Raw genomic sequence first — 17462 nt, 5'->3', positions numbered from 1 at the left:
CTCACTATCACAGTGAGTGTGTGAGACTGTGGAACTCACTATCACAGTGAGTGTGAGAGACTGTGGAAATCGCTACCACAGCGAGTGTGTGAGACTGTGGAACTCACTATCACAGTGAGTGTGTGAGACTGTGGAACTCACTATCACAGTGAGTGTGTGAGACTGTGGAACTCACTATCACAGTGAGTGTGTGAGACTGTGGAACTCACTATCACAGTGAGTGTGTGAGACTGTGGAAATCACTACCACAGCGAGTGTGTGATACTGTGGAACTCACTATCACAGTAAGTGTGTGAGACTGTGGAAATCACTACCACAGCGAGTGTGTCAGACTGTGGAACTCACTATCACAGTGAGTGTGTGAGACTGTGGAACTCACTATCACAGTGAGTGTGTGAGACTGTGGAAATCACTACCACAGCGAGTGTGTGAGACTGTGGAACTCACTATCACAGTGAGTGTGTGAGACTGTGGAAATCACTACCACAGCGAGTGTGTCAGACTGTGGAACTCACTATCACAGTGAGTGTGTGAGACTGTGGAACTCACTATCACAGTGAGTGTGTGAGACTGTGGAACTCACTATCACAGTGAGTGTGTGAGACTGTGGAAATCACTACCACAGCGAGTGTGTGAGACTGTGGAACTCACTATCACAGCGAGTGTGTCAGATTGTGGAACTCACTATCACAGCGAGTGTGTGAGACTGTGGAACTCACTATCACAGTGAGTGTGCGAGACTGTGGATCTCACTATCACAGTGAGTGTGTGAGACTGGAACTCACTACCACAGCGAGTGTGTCAGACTGTGGAACTCATTATCACAGTGAGTGTGTGATACTGTGGAACTCACTATCACAGTGAGTGTGTGAGACTGGAAATCACTACCACAGCGAGTGTGTCAGACTGTGGAACTCACTATCACAGTGAGTGTGTGATACTGTGGAACTCACTATCACAGTGAGTGTGTGAGACTGTGGAAATCACTACCACAGCGAGTGTGTCAGACTGTGGAACTCACTATCACAGCGAGTGTGTGAGACTGTGGAACTCACTATCACAGCGAGTGTGTCAGACTGTGGAACTCACTATCACAGCGAGTGTGTGAGACTGTGGAACGCACTATCACAGTGAGTGTGTGAGACTGTGGATCTCACTATCACAGTGAGTGTGTGAGACTGGAACTCACTACCACAACGAGTGTGTCAGACTGTGGAACTCATTATCACAGTGAGTGTGTGAGACTGTGGACCTCACTATCGAAGCGAGTGTGTGAGACTGTGGAACTCACTACCACAGAGAGTGTGTGAGACTGTGGAACTCACTACCACAGCGAGTGTGTGAGACTGTGGAACTCACTATCACAACGAGTGTGTCAGACTGTGGAACTCACTACCACACAAATGTGTCAGACTGTGGAACTCATTATCACAGCGAGTGTGTCAGACTGTGGAATTCACTATCACAGCGAGTGTGTCAGACTGTGGAACTCACTATCACAGTGAGTGTGTGAGACTGTGGAACTCACTATCACAGTGAGTGTGTGAGACTGGAAATCACTACCACAGCGAGTGTGTGAGACTGTGGAAATCACTATCACAGCGAGTGTGTGAGACTGTGGAACTCACTATCACAGCGAGTGTGTCAGACTGTGGAACTCACTATCACAGCGAGTGTGTGAGACTGTGGAACGCACTATCACAGTGAGTGTGTGAGACTGTGGAACTCACTATCACAGTGAGTGTGTGAGACTGGAACTCACTACCACAGCGAGTGTGTCAGACTGTGGAACTCACTATCACAGTGAGTGTGTGAGACTGTGGACCTCACTATCGCAGCGAGTGTGTGAGACTGTGGAACTCACTACCACAGAGAGTGTGTGAGACTGTGGAACTCACTACCACAGCGAGTGTGTGAGACTGTGGAACTCACTATCACAACGAGTGTGTCAGACTGTGGAACTCACTACCACATGAATGTGTCAGACTGTGGAACTCACTATCACAGCGAGTGTGTCAGACTGTGGAATTCACTATCACAGCGAGTGTGTGAGACTGTGGAACTCACTATCACGAGTGTGTCAGACTATGGAACTCACTATCTCAGCGAGTGTGTGAGATTGTGGAACTCACTATCACAGTGAGTGTGTGAGACTGTGGAACTCACTATCACAGAGAGTGTGTCAGACTGTGGAACTCACTATCACAACGAGTGTGTCAGACTGTGGAACTCACTACCACAGCGAGTGTGTGAGACTGTGGAACTCACTATCACAGCGAGTGTGTGAGACTGTGGAACTCACTATCACAGCGAGTGTGTGAGACAGTGGAGCTCACTGTCACAACGAGTGTGTGAGACTGTGGAACTCACTATCACAAAGAGTGTGTCAGACTGTGGAACTCACTATCACAGCAAGTGTGCCAGACTGTGGAACTCACTATCACAGCGAGTGTGTGAGACTGTGGAACTCACTATCACAGTGAGTGTGTGAGACTGTGGAACTCACTATCACGAGTGTGTCAGACTGTGGAACTCACTATCACAATGAGTGTGTCAGACTGTGGAACTCACTATCACAGTGAGTGTGTGAGACTGTGGAACTCACTATCACAGTGAGTGCGTGAGACTGTGGAACTCACTATCACAACGAGTGTGTCAGACTGTGGAACTCACTATCACACAACCTCTTCATTGCACAAAATCCTCAACCGACGTTGGATCCACGACGAAGAATCACTGAAACAACTACGCAATAACATCAATATGTTCCATCCCACCATCAGACTCACCATGGACAGGAGGGGTTGTGGTGTGAGGTGCTCCGGAGGGTAAATGCTTCAACTTTGTGTGTGAGGTTGGGGCTGATACAGCTGAAGGTGGTGTATAGGACACACCTCACAAAGGCAAGGATGAACCGACTTTCTGAGGGGGTAGAGGATGTTTGTGAGCGCTATGGGGGGGGGGGGGGGGGGCAAATCACGTTCATATGTTTTGGTCCTGTCAAAAACTGGAGGGGTATTGGAGGGATGTCTTCAGGGTAATCTCAAAGGTCGTGCACGTGAGACTCGAACCAGGTCCCCTGGAAACCATATTCGGAGTGTTGGATTGGCCGGGGTTGGAAGCGGGTGCAGAGACAGACGTTTTAGCCTTCGCCTCGTTGATCGTCCGAAGGCGGATCCTGTTGGCGTGGGGGTCAGCTACTTTGCCCTGTGCCCTGGCGTAGCCGGGGGATCTACTGGAGTTTCTGAGCCCAGGCTGCCCTCTGGGACTGATGGCAGAACATGTTCATCTCAACTCTTTTCCATTATGAATCTTCTAGATGGTTCCACAGTCACTTCTATCGAGAGAGAGGTGGATTCGACTGAAATCGGTGACCAATCAGAAGGTAAGTCTGGAAATATTGATCAATGACTGTTTATTGCAGGGTTGTTTGGCCAATACGAAGCATCAAATATATAAATTCACATCCACAGACCATCGTCCAAGGGTTAGTGTCTCTGTTCATTGGCAGGAGTGATCTGGAGTCACATGATGCTTGGGCCATCTATTCAGCAATTCATTTTAGGCAATATTTTTATGAATGAAGTCATCAATCTATCTCAATGCTGACTCTCACTGGGGTACAGGGTCCCCCTCCCCTCCTGAAGGTGCTGACTCTCACTGGGGTACAGGGTCCCCCTCCCCTCCTGAAGGTGCTGACTCTCACTGGGGTACAGGGTCCCCCTCCTCTCCTGAAGGTGCTGACTCTCACTGGGGTACAGGGTCCCCCTCCCCTCCTGAAGGTGCTGACTCTCACTGGGGTACAGGGTCCCCCTCCTCTCCTGAAGTGCTGACTCCCACTGGGGTATGGGTCCCTCTCCTGAGGGTGCTAACTCACTGGGGTACGGACTCCCCCTCCTCTCCTGAAGGTGCTGACTCTCACTGGGGTACCGGACCCCTCCTCTCCTGGAGGTGCTGACTCCCACTGGGGTACGGGTCCCTCTCCTGAGGGTGCTAACTCACTGGGGTACGGACTCCCCCTCCTCTCCTGAAGGTGCTGACTCTCACTGGGGTACCGGACCCCTCCTCTCCTGAAGGTGCTGACTCTCACTGGGGTACAGGGCCCTCTCCTCTCCTGAAGGTGCTGACTCTCATTGGGGTATGGGTCCCTCTCCTGAGGGTGCTGACTCTCACTGGGGTACAGACTCCCTCCTCTCCTGAAGGTGCTGACTCTCACTGGGGTACAGACTCCCTCCTCTCCTGAAGGTGCTGACTCTCACTGGGGTACAGACTCCCTCCTCTCCTGAAGGTGCTGACTCTCACTGGGGTACAGGGTCCCCCTCCTCTCCTGAAGATGCTGTTGGACATTGAGATTGTCGTGGATTTCACAACAGGTGCAGACACTGTTTCCTCCTGAGGTTAGAACATAGAACATACAATGCAGAAGGAGGCCATTCGGCCCATCGAGTCTGCACCGACCCACTTAAGCCCTCACTTCCACCCTATCCCCGTAACCCAATAACCCCTCCTAACCTTTTTTGGTCACTAAGGGCAGTTTATCATGGCCATTCCACCTAACCTGCACGTCTTTGGACTGTCGGAGGAAACCGGAGCATCCGGAGGAAACCCACACAGACACGGGGAGAACATGCAGACTCCGCACAGACAGTGACCCAGTGGGGAATCGAACCTGGGACCATGGCGCTGTGAAGCCACAGTGCTATCCACTGTGCGACCGTGCTGCCCATGTTGACATCAGGAGTAGGATTGTGATCAGGAGCAGGTATCTGATTGGTTTGTCAATTTTGCCATAACAGAGAGTTATTGAATGTAGTTTCAGTGACCTTTCGGGATCTGCTGAAACCCACATTACCTGACCCCAAATCAAACCTCATCTCCTCACTTTTCATCGGAATATTTGCTGAATCTGTGGTTTCAGACAGGAAATTGTCCTCTTTTGATTGGAGTTCCATTTATTTCAGAGAACACGCTGAATATCCTCTACATCATCATCCCGACAATCCCTCTGCTCTTCCTCCTCCTGCTGCTCAGCGCAGTCTTTTGTTTCCGTCTCTTTGTCAGAAGGTGAGTTAGGAAGCGGAAGTTTCCACCCCCCAATGACCGATCCCCATTGACCAATCCCCATTGACCGATCCCCATTGACCGATCCCCATTGACCGATCCCCATTGACCGATCCCCATTGACCGATCCCCATTGACCGATCCCCATTGACCGATCCCCACTGAGCGATCCCCATTGACCGATCCCCATTGACCGATCCCCATTGACCAATCCCCATTGACCGATCCCCATTGACCGATCCCCATTGACCGATCCCCATTGACCGATCCCCACTGACCGATCCCCATTGGCCGATCCCCATTGACCGATCCCCACTGACCGATCCCCACTGACCGATCCCACTGACCGATCCCCACTGAGCAATCCCCATTGACCGATCCCCACTGACCGATACCCATTGACCGATCCCCACTGACCGATCCCCATTGACCGATCCCCATTGACCGATCCCCACTGACCGATCCCCATTGGCCGATCCCCATTGACCGATCCCCACTGACCGATCCCCATTGACCGATCCCCATTGACCGATCCCCACTGACCGATCCCCATTGACCGATCCCCATTGACCGATCCCCATTGACCGATCCCCATTGACCGATCCCCATTGACCGATGCACATTGACCGATGCCCATTGACCGATGTCTTGCTGACCGATGCCTTGCTGACCGATGCCTTGCTGACCGATGCCTTGCTGACCGATCCCCATTGACCAATCCCCATTGGCCAATCCCCACTGACCGATGCCTTGCTGACCGATGCCTTGCTGACCGATCCCTTGCTGACCGATGCCTTGCTGACCGATCCCTTGCTGACCGATGCCTTGCTGACCGATGCCTTGCTGACCGATGCCTTGCTGACCGATCCCTTGCTGACCGATGCCTTGCTGACCGATCCCTTGCTGACCGATGCCTTGCTGACCGATGCCTTGCTGACCGATGCCTTGCTGACCGATCCCTTGCTGACCGATGCCTTGCTGACCGATGCCTTGCTGACCGATCCCTTGCTGACCGATGCCTTGCTGACCGATGCCTTGCTGACCGATGCCTTGCTGACCGATCCCTTGCTGACCGATGCCTTGCTGACCGATGCCTTGCTGACCGATGCCTTGCTGACCGATGCCTTGCTGACCGATCCCTTGCTGACCGATGCCTTGCTGACCGATGCCTTGCTGACCGATCCCCATTGACCAATCCCCATTGGCCAATCCCCACTGACCGATGCCTTGCTGACCGATGCCTTGCTGACCGATGCCTTGCTGACCGATCCCTTGCTGACCGATGCCTTGCTGACCGATGCCTTGCTGACCGATCCCTTGCTGACCGATGCCTTGCTGACCGATGCCTTGCTGACCGATGCCTTGCTGACCGATCCCTTGCTGACCGATGCCTTGCTGACCGATGCCTTGCTGACCGATCCCTTGCTGACCGATGCCTTGCTGACCGATGCCTTGCTGACCGATGCCTTGCTGACCGATCCCTTGCTGACCGATGCCTTGCTGACCGATGCCTTGCTGACCGATCCCTTGCTGACCGATGCCTTGCTGACCGATGCCTTGCTGACCGATGCCTTGCTGACCGATCCCTTGCTGACCGATCCCTTGCTGACCGATGCCTTGCTGACCGATGCCTTGCTGACCGATCCCTTGCTGACAAGACATGCCCATGTACAGCGACAGTTGTGAGAGACCCCTCTTCTCTCCCCTCCACCTTCCTCCCCCTCCCTCTGCCTCCAACCTCTCCCCTGCCTTCCCCCTGCCACTGTATCTGTGCTGAGTTTGGACAATTGTCAGGGTTCCCATGAATTAACCTCTCTTTTTTAGGAGGAAGGAGCGGTGTGAGGTGACAGTGAAGGAACATAACTTCTGGATGGATCCCGTCAGAAGCAGCTCTCCAAACCTGGAGGTTTACAATGTCATCATGAAGCAGTCCCAGGCTGATTTAACCGGAGCTCGACCCTACATAAGGAACACGTCATTCCAAACCTCTCCTCACAGCCAGGACCCGGATAATGTTTCCAGGGATTATGACAATGTTGCCGCCAACTGTCCCTCCAGTGGCTTTGTAACAAATGAGATTTATGAACCTTATCAAACCCAAGTGGCGATGGGCAGAGAGTCCGGCTGGGTGGAAAATGAGATCTATGGTTACTAGGACCGTGTGGCGATGTGCAAACCGTTAGATCAGCCATTGTGCCGAGGGTTAGCCCACCTCCTGCTGGGCTCCATTCCAGCACGCTGAGCTGAAACAGTGGTGCCTGGACAGAAGATCCCATTTTTCCTTTCGTCTTTTTGGCCAATGAGACCTGGGGAGGTCCAGCCAATAGGAGAGTGCGTGAGCAGACACACATCTGTAAATACAGAAACTTACTGAAGAAGTGAAGTTTTGGACTTCGAGATAAAAGCAGCTCCTGGAGAGAAGCTGAGTGTGAGTTGGGAAGATGTGCTTCAAATGCCTTGCAGTCTTTTTCACGTCAACGTATAAATGACCCTCTTACTGTCTCTGTCAGTGAGCTGGAGAGCCCCCAACTCCAGGAACCGTCCGCTAACTGCCAGGCATCAAAATGCAAACCACAAACTATTTAATTACCGCAAACACCCAGTCCGGGATTATTTGGGTTTGTTCTGTCCGGGAGGGGTATGCCTGCTTGTGAAATCCTGTCTCATTAAACATTGTCCCTCATGCTTCAGAAACTCTTCTGAGAACTCAGCTGAAAGAAGACTTTCGGGACACCCAAATGGCCATTCGGCCCATCAAGATTGCCCTCCAATCCAGTGAGAAGATTGTATCTCACCCCTTTAATCAACAAAGAATATCAATAAATCTCAGTTGTGAACATTTCAATTTACTCAGTGTCCACAGCCTTTTCTGGGAAAGAGTTGTCGGTTAATAAATCTAAGATTTGTGTAAATGCTTTGGACAGAAGCGTAAACTTTAGCAATGACTGTTGGAAAACTCAGTGTTGAGGTTTCGACATTGAGGTTGATGGTTTTAGAATACTTTCTTTCATCTAATTTTTCAATCTAATTTAATATTTGTAAACTGCATAAATTATTTTTTGCACTGGGAATGATTTTCTTGGTGTTCTTCTCTAAGGGTTTAGAGAGATTGTGGTGTACGTCTGAGAATGTTACCAACTTCTTAAAAGTGTCTGTATCTGCCACCCAGCATTGCCAGGGAGGAGGCTGCTGTCAGTAAATCTCTCACTTACTCGACCAGATCATAACTAATCCACTCCCAAAACAAAATAGAAAATCATATTGTCCAAAACTGCTTTTTTAGGAGTTTATTCTTTGGTCTCCTGTCGATCACTGGGGTATACATGGCGGTATTGTCCGTTAGCCGACCCTGGGGTATACATGGCGGTATTGTCCGTTAGCCGACACTGGGGTATACATGGCGGTATTGTCCGTTAGCCGACCCTGGGGCATACATGGCGGTATTGTCCGTTAGTCGATCACTGGGGTATACATGGCGGTATTGTCCGTTAGCCGACCCTGGGGTATACATGGCGGTATTGTCCGTTAGTCGATCACTGGGGTATACATGGCGGTATTGTCCGTTAGTCGATCACTGGGGTATACATGGCGGTATTGTCCGTTAGTCGACCCTGGGGTATACATGGCGGTATTGTCCGTTAGCCGATCACTGGGGTATACATGGCGGTATTGTCCGTTAGCCGACCCTGGGGTATACATGGCGGTATTGTCCGTTAGCCGATCACTGGGGTATACATGGCAGTATTGTCCGTTAGTCGATACTGGGGTATACATGGCGGTATTGTCCGTTAGCCGATCACTGGGGTATACATGGCAGTATTGTCCGTTAGTCGATACTGGGGTATACATGGCGGTATTGTCCGTTAGCCGATCACTGGGGCATACATGGCGGTATTGTCCGTTAGCCGACACTGGGGCATACATGGCGGTATTGTCCGTTAGCCGACACTGGGGTATACATGGCGGTATTGTCCGTTAGCCGACCCTGGGGTATACATGGCGGTATTGTCCGTTAGCCGACCCTGGGGTATACATGGCGGTATTGTCCGTTAGCCGACACTGGGGTATACATGGCGGTATTGTCCGTTAGCCGACACTGGGGTATACATGGCGGTATTGTCCGTTAGCCGACCCTGGGGTATACATGGCGGTATTGTCCGTTAGCCGACACTGGGGTATACATGGCGGTATTGTCCGTTAGTCGATCACTGGAGTATACATGGCGGTATTGTCCGTTAGTCGATCACTGGGGTATACATGGCGGTATTGTCCGTTAGCCGACACTGGGGTATACATGGCGGTATTGTCCGTTAGTCGATCACTGGGGTATACATGGCGGTATTGTCCGTTAGTCGATCACTGGAGTATACATGGCGGTATTGTCCGTTAGTCGATCACTGGGGTATACATGGCGGTATTGTCCGTTAGCCGACACTGGGGTATACATGGCGGTATTGTCCGTTAGTCGACACTGGGGTATACATGGCGGTATTGTCCGTTAGCCGACCCTGGGGTATACATGGCGGTATTGTCCGTTAGTCGATCACTGGGGTATACATGGCGGTATTGTCCGTTAGCCGACCCTGGGGTATACATGGCGGTATTGTCCGTTAGTCGATCACTGGGGCATACATGGCGGTATTGTCCGTTAGTCGATCACTGGGGTATACATGGCGGTATTGTCCGTTAGCCGACACTGGGGTATACATGGCGGTATTGTCCGTTAGCCGACCCTGGGGCATACATGGTGGTATTGTCCGTTAGTCGATCACTGGGGTATACATGGCGGTATTGTCCGTTAGCCGACACTGGGGTATACATGGCGGTATTGTCCGTTAGCCGACCCTGGGGCATACATGGTGGTATTGTCCGTTAGTCGATCACTGGGGTATACATGGCGGTATTGTCCGTTAGCCGACACTGGGGTATACATGGCGGTATTGTCCGTTAGCCGACCCTGGGGCATACATGGTGGTATTGTCCGTTAGCCGACACTGGGGTATACATGGCGGTATTGTCCGTTAGTCGATCACTGGGGTATACATGGCGGTATTGTCCGTTAGCCGACCCTGGGGCATACATGGTGGTATTGTCCGTTAGTCGATCACTGGGGTATACATGGCAGTATTGTCCGTTAGTCGACACTGGAATCGCAAAACCCAATTGGGCGGAGAATTGGTCGCGACGCCAAAATTGTGCCAGTTGCCTGCCAGAATGCCACGCTCCGCTACCTCAACAGCGGCGTCAATTATTTTACTCTGCACGCACAGTTAACGCTGTTCGCAAATCATTAACGGGCCTGAACCGGTATTCACCGGGGCTCTTGCTTTTCTCCGCTTCCTCCCGGTGGAATTACCGACGGCGAGTTTCACTTGTGGTTGCAAAAATCAAGAAACAGGTCCCGTGGCTGCTGAGGAAGTGAGAGGAGGGAGGCCATGGGCTGCCGGGGGTGCCTCCGCCCGGGGGGCAGCGGGGCGGGGTGACACCGGATGGCCAGTGGATGGGCCATGGGGTCGGGGTGGCCCCTCACGGGATCGGGGAGTCCGGGCACGGACCGCCATCACCGCAGCTTGCAAGGCAGCCATCTTGCTGCGTACCCCCCCCCCCCCCCCCCACTGACCGCCCACCATGACGCCTGGTTGTGCAGAGTGACACCGGCCGCATGGATGCCCCCACCCCCCCAACTAGCCGCCACCCTCCGACGGTGCAGCACGTGGCCCACCCAAGGGCAACGTCCACAGTAGCCCCTGCAGGAGTGCACTGGGCGGGGACCACGGAGCGTATCGCTGGTATGAGTGGCACCAGTCAATGGTACCCCTGGCAGCAGGGATGGGGCCAGGGGTGTGGTGGGCAGGGTGCCGGGGGAAGGCAGTGGTGGGTTTGGGGTTGGGGGGGGGGGGAGAAATGTAGGGTAGGGGCTGCAGTGCAGACCGGGGCCACCGTGTAGCCTGTTGGACCTGGTTGGGCACGGGGGCAGCACCATGCTAACATGTCGGCCTTTCACTTCCTGCAGATAATAGACTTCGGAACCCAACCAGGAATGGTGGCCTCCCTGTTGGGGGATGCACTGAATCTGTACGAGTTGGAGCAGCTCGAGGAGGACCCTGCCACAGCGGAGCCTGCCCCAGAGAAACAGGAGCCAGCCGGTGAGGACGAAGAGCCACACAACAGACTGCGGAGGATGTGGGAGGTGCAAAGGGCCCCTTGTGTGCCGGCATCGCCCGTCATTCGAGGACCTGCTGGACCGGGCAAGCCATCGAAGACTCCGGCTGAGCAGGGAGGCAGTGAAATATATCTGCCAGGTCATGGCGCACCTGGCAGTGCGGGGGAATGGGGAAGGAGACCCGCTCCCAGGGATTATCAAGGTGACGGTCACCCTGAACCTTTACGCCACGGACTCCTTCCAGGTGCCGAGTGGGGACCTGTCCGGGATCTCAGACCCCTGTGCAAAGGTGCATCGGCACTGTCATGGAGACCCTATTTGTGCAGTCACCACAATACATCCATTTCAATGTGGACCGAGCCCACCAGGATGCCCGGGCAGTGGGGTTCGCCACCATCCCAAGATGCCCCGGGTCCAGGGGGTGATCAATGGGATGCATGGCCCCCTACGGGCACGGGCCCAGACAGGCCGGTCTTCACAAACTGAAAGGTGTTCCACTTGATGAACGTGCAGCTGGTGTGTGACCATGAGAAGCTCCTCATGCACTTCTGTGCCCCATACCCGGGCAGTGTGTCCCCGATACCCGGGCAGTGTGCCCGATACCCGGGCAGTGTGTCCCCAATACCCGGGCAGTGTCCCCCCGATACCCAGGCAGTGTGTCCCCGATACCCGGGCAGTGTGCCCGATACCCGGGCAGTGTGTCCCCAATACCCGGGCAGTGTGCCCGATACCCGGGCAGTGTGTCCCCAATACCCGGGCAGTGTGCCCGATACCCGGGCAGTGTGTCCCCAATACCCGGGCAGTGTGTCCCCGATACCCGGGCAGTGTGTCCCCGATACCCGGGCAGTGTGCCCAGATACCCGGGCAGTGTGCCCCCGATACCCGGGCAGTGTGTCCCCGATACCCGGGCAGTGTGTCCCGATACCCGGGCAGTGTGTCCCCGATACCCGGGCAGTGTGTCCCGATACCCGGGCAGTGTGCCCCGATACCCGGGCAGTGTGTCCCCGATACCCGGGCAGTGTGACCCCGATACCCGGGCAGTGTGTCCCCGATACCCGGGCAGTGTGTCCCGATACCCGGGCAGTGTGTCCCCGATACCCGGGCAGTGTGTCCCGATACCCGGGCAGTGTGCCCGATACCCGGGCAGTGTGTCCCCGATACCCGGGCAGTGTGTCCCCCGATACCGGGCAGTGTGTCCCGATACCCCGGGCAGTGTGTCCCCCGATACCCGGGCAGTGGTGCCCCCGATACCCGGGCAGTGTGTCCCCGATACCGGGCAGTGTGTCCCCCGATACCCGGGCAGTGTGCCCCCGATACCCGGGCAGTGTGTCCCCGATACCCGGGCAGTGTGTCCCCGATACCCGGGCAGTGTGCCCGATACCCGGGCAGTGTTTCCCCGATATCCGGGCAGTGTGCCCCCGATACCCGGGCAGTGTGTCCCATACCCGGGCAGTGTGTCCCCGATACCCGGGCAGTGTGTCCCCGATACCCGGGCAGTGTGTGCCCCATACCCGGGCAGTGTGTCCCCGATACCCGGGCAGTGTGTCCCCCGATACCCGGGCAGTGTGCCCCCGATACCCGGGCAGTGTGCCCCCGATACCCGGGCAGTTGGTCCCATACCCGGGCAGTGTGCCCGATACCCGGGCAGTGTATCCCCGATACCCGGGCAGTGTGCCCCCGATACCCGTGCAGTGTGTCCCTGATACCCGGGCAGTGTGCCCCCGATACCCGCTAGTGTGTCCCTGATACCCGGGCAGTGTGTCCGATACCCGGGCAGTGCGTCCCCGATACCCGGGCAGTGTGTCCCCGATACCCGGGCAGTGAGTCCCCGATACCCGGGCAATGTGTCCCAAACCCGGGCAGTGTTCCCCAGACGCGGGCAGTGTGTCCCCGATACCCGGGCAGTGTGTCCCCGATACCCGGGCAGTGTCCCCGATTCCCGGGCAGTGTGTCCCATACCCGGGCAGTGTGCCCCGATACCCGGGCAGTGTGTCCCCGATACCCGGGCAGTGTGCCCGATACCCGGGCAGTGTCCCCCCGATACCCGGGCAGTGTGCGCCCGATACCCGGGCAGTGTGTCCCCGATACCCGGGCAGTGTCCGCGATACCCGGGCAGTGTGTCCCCGATACCCGGGCAGTGCGCCCCTGATACCCGGGCAGTGTGTCCCCGATACCCGGGCAGTGCGCCCGATACCCGGGCAGTGTGCCCCCGATACCCGGGCAGTGTGCCCCCGATACCCGGGCTGTGTGTCCCCGATACCCGGGCAGTGTGCCCCATACCCGGGCAGTGTGACCCCCGATACCCGGGCAGTGCGCCCCTGATACCCGGGCAGTGTGTTCCCGATACCCGGGCAGTGTGTCCCCGATACCCGGGCAGTGTGCCCCCGATACCCGGGCAGTGTGTCCCCGATACCCGGGCAGTGTGTCCGATACCCGGGCAGTGTGACCCCGATACCCGGGCAGTGTGTCCCCTGATACCCGGGCAGTGTGTCCCCGATACCCGGGCAGTGGTCCCCGATACCCGGGCAGTGTGCCCCCGATACCCGGGCAGTGTGTCCCCGATACCCGGGCAGTGGTCCCCGATACCCGGCAGTGTGTCCCCCGATACCGGGCAGTGTGTCCCCGATACCCGGGCAGTGTGCCCCCGATACCCGGGCAGTGTGTCCCCATACCCGGGCAGTGTGCCCCGATACCCGGGCAGTGTGTCCCGATACCCGGGCAGTGTGTCCCCGATAACCCGGGCAGTGTGCCCCGATACCCGGGCAGTGTGTCCCGATACCCGGGCAGTTGTCCCCGATACCCGGGCAGTGTGCCCCGATACCCGGGCAGTGTGTCCCCGATACCCGGGCAGTGTGTCCCGATACCCGGGCAGTGTGCCCCGATACCCGGGCAGTGTGCCCGATACCCGGGCCGTGTGTCCCCGATACCCGGGCAGTGTGTCCCCGATACCCGGGCAGTGTGTCCCCGATACCCGGGCAGTGTGCCCCGATACCCGGGCAGTGTGTCCCCGATACCCGGGCAGTGTGTCCCGATACCCGGGCAGTGTCCCCGATACCCGGGCAGTGTGCCCCTGATACCCGGGCAGTGTGTCCCCGATACCCGGGCAGTGTGTCCCCGATACCCGGGTAGTGTGTCCCCGATACCCGGGCAGTGTCCCGATACCCGGGCAGTGTGCCCCCGATACTAGGGCAGTGTGTCCCCGATTCTCGGGCAGTGTCCCGATACCCGGGCAGTGTGTCCCCGATACCCGGGCAGTGTGCCCGATACCCGGGCAGTGTGTCCCCGATACCCGGGCAGTGTGCCCGATACCCGGGCAGTGTGCCCCGATACCCGGGCAGTGTGTCCCCGATACCCGGGCAGTGTGCCCCCGATACCCGGGCAGTGTGCCCCCGATACCCGGGCAGTGTGCCCCCGATACCCGGGCAGTGTGCCTGATACCCGGGAAGTGTGTCCCTGATACCCAGGCAGTGTGCCCGATACCCGGGCAGTGTGCCCCCGATACCCGGGCAGTGTGTCCCCGATACCCGGGCAGTGTGTCCCCGATACCCGGGCAGTGTGTCCCCGATACCCGGGCAGTGTGTCCGATACCAGGGCAGTGTGTCCCCGATACCCGGTCAGTGTGTCCCCGATACCCGGGCAGTGTGCCCCCGATACCCGGGCAGTGTGTCCCCGATACCCGGGCAGTGTGCCCCGATACCCGGGCAGTGTGTCCCCGATACCCGGGCAGTGTGCCCCGATACCGGGCAGTGTGTCCCCGATACCCGGGCAGTGTGTCCCCGATACCTGGGCAGTGTGCCACCGATACCCGGGCAGTGTGTCCCCGATACCAGGGCAGTGTGCCCCCGATACCCGGGCAGTGTGTCCCATACCCGGGCAGTGTGTCCGATACCCGGGCAGTGTGTCCCCGATACCCGGGCAGTGTGTCGCTGATACCCGGGCAGTGTGCCCCCGATACCCGGGCATTGTGACCCCGATACCCGGGCAGTATGCCCCCGATACCCGGGCAGTGTGTCCCTGATACCCGCGCAGTGTGTCCCCGATACCCGGGCAGAGTGCCCCCGATACCCGGGCAGTGTGCCGGATACCCGGGCAGGTGCCCCCGATACCAGGGCAGTGTGTCCCCGATACCCGGGCAGTGTGCCCCATACCCGGGCAGTATGCCCCCGATACCCGGGCAGTGTGACCCCGATACCCGGGCAGTGTGCCCCCGATACCCGGGCGGTGTGTCCCCGATACCCGGGCAGTGTGCCCCCGATACCCAGGCAGTGCGTCCGATGCCCGGGCAGTGTGTCCCCGATGCCCGGGCAGTGCGTCCGATACCCGGGCAGTGTGTCCCCGATACCCGGGCAGTGTGTCCCCGATACCTGGGCAGTGTGCCCCCGATACCCGGGCAGTGTGCCGATACCCGGGCAGTGTGTCCCCGATACCCGGGCAGTGTGTCCCCGATACCCGGGCAGTGTGCCCCCGATACCCGGGCAGTGTGCCGATACCGGGCAGTGTGTCCCCGATACCGGGCAGTGTGCCCCCGATACCCGGGCAGTGTGTCCCCGATACCCGGGCAGTGTGCCCCCGATACCCAGGCAGTGTGTCCCCGATACCCGGGCAGTGTGCCCCTGATACGCGGGCAGTGTGTCCCCGATACCCGGGCAGTGTGTCCCCGATACCCGGGCAGTGTGCCCGATACCCGGGCAGTGCATCCGATACCCGGGCAGTGTGTCCCCGATACCTGGGCAGTGTTTCCCCGATACCCGGACAGTGTGTCCCCGATACCCGGGCAGTGCGTCCGATACCCGGGCAGTGTGTCCCCGATACCCGGGCAGTGTGCCCCCGATACCCGGGCAGTGCATCCGATACCCGGGCAGTGTGTTCCCGATACCCGGGCAGTGTGTCCCGATACCCGGGCAGTGTGTCCCGATACCCGGGCAGTGTGCCCCCGATACCCGGGCAGTGTGTCCCTGATACCCGGGCAGTGTGTCCCCGATACCCGGGCAGTGTCCCCGATACCCGGGCAGTGTGTCCCCGATACCCGGGCAGTGTGTCCCGATACCCGGGCAGTGTGCCCGATACCAGGGCAGTGTGCCCCCGATACCCGGGCAGTGTGCCCCGATACCCGGGCAGTGTGTCCCCGATACCCGGGCAGTGTGCCCGATACCAGGGCAGTGTGTCCCCGATACCCGGGCAGTGTGTCCCCGATACCCGGGCAGTGTGTCCCCGATACCCGGGCAGTGTGTCCCCGATACCGGGCAGTGTGTCCCCGATACCCGGGCAGTGTGCCCCGATACCCGGGCAGGTGTCCCCGATACCCGGGCAGTGTGCCCCCGATACCCGGGCAGTGTGTCCCGATACCCGGGCAGTGTGTCCCCGATACCCGGGCAGTGTGTCCCCGATACCCGGGCAGTGTGCCCCGGTACCCGGGCAGTGTATCCCCGATACTCGGGCAGTGTGTCCCCGATACCCGGGCAGTGTGTCCCCGATACGCGGGCAGTGTGTCCCCGATACCCGGGCAGTGTCCCCGATACCCGGGCAGTGTGCCCCCGATGCCTGGGCAGTGTGACCCCGATACCGGGCAGTGTGTCCCCGATACCCGGGCAGTGCATCCGATACCGGGCAGTGTGTTCCCGATACCCGGGCAGTGTGTTCCCGATACCCGGGCAGTGTGTCCGATACCCGGGCAGTGTGCCCCCGATACCCGGGCAGTGTGTCCCTGATGCCCGGGCAGTGTGTCCCCGATACCCGGGCAGGTGTCCCCGATACCCGGGCAGTGTGCCCGATACCCGGCAGTGTGTCCCATACCCGGGCAGTGTGTCCCCGATACCTGGGCATGTGCCCCGATACCCGGGCAGTGTGTCCCCGATACCCGGGCAGTGTGCCCCCGATACCCAGGGCAGTGTGTCCCGATACCCGGGCAGTGTGCCCCTGATACGCGGGCAGTGTGTCCCCGATACCCGGGCAGTGTGTCCCCGATACCCGGGCAGTGTGCCCCGATACCTGGGCAGTGTGTCCCGATACCCGGGACAGTGTGTCCCCGATACCCGGGCAGTGCGTCCCGATACCCGGGCAGTGTGTCCCCGATACCCGGGCAGTGTGCCCCCGATACCCGGGCAGTGCATCCGATACCCGGGCAGTGTGCCCCCGATACCTGGGCAGTGTGTCCCCGATACCCGGGCAGTGTGCCCCCGATACCCAGGCAGTGTGTCCCCGATACCCGGGCAGTGTGCCCCTGATACCGGGCAGTGTG

General features: G+C 58.0%; 1 protein-coding gene across 1 annotated transcript in view; it reads left to right on the top strand.

The window, feature by feature from the left end:
- LOC119954449 (layilin-like) overlaps window positions 1-8132 on the top strand; it is a 34602-nt gene extending 26470 nt beyond the window's left edge. Inside the window, exons 5-7 of the mRNA XM_038779668.1 lie at window positions 3320-3385; window positions 4962-5064; window positions 6886-8132. Coding sequence (XP_038635596.1) covers window positions 3320-3385; window positions 4962-5064; window positions 6886-7216 — 500 coding nt within the window. The 3' untranslated portion in view covers window positions 7217-8132. The remainder of the gene's footprint in view (window positions 1-3319; window positions 3386-4961; window positions 5065-6885) is intronic.
- The last annotated feature ends 9330 nt before the right edge of the window (window positions 8133-17462 follow it).

The sequence above is a fragment of the Scyliorhinus canicula genome, chromosome 19 (genome assembly GCF_902713615.1).
Source record: "Scyliorhinus canicula chromosome 19, sScyCan1.1, whole genome shotgun sequence".
In the NCBI taxonomy this organism is placed as follows: Eukaryota; Metazoa; Chordata; class Chondrichthyes; order Carcharhiniformes; family Scyliorhinidae; genus Scyliorhinus; species Scyliorhinus canicula.
The sequence above is the reverse complement of the archived record's forward strand: the minus strand, read 5'-3'. Positions and strand labels throughout refer to the sequence as shown.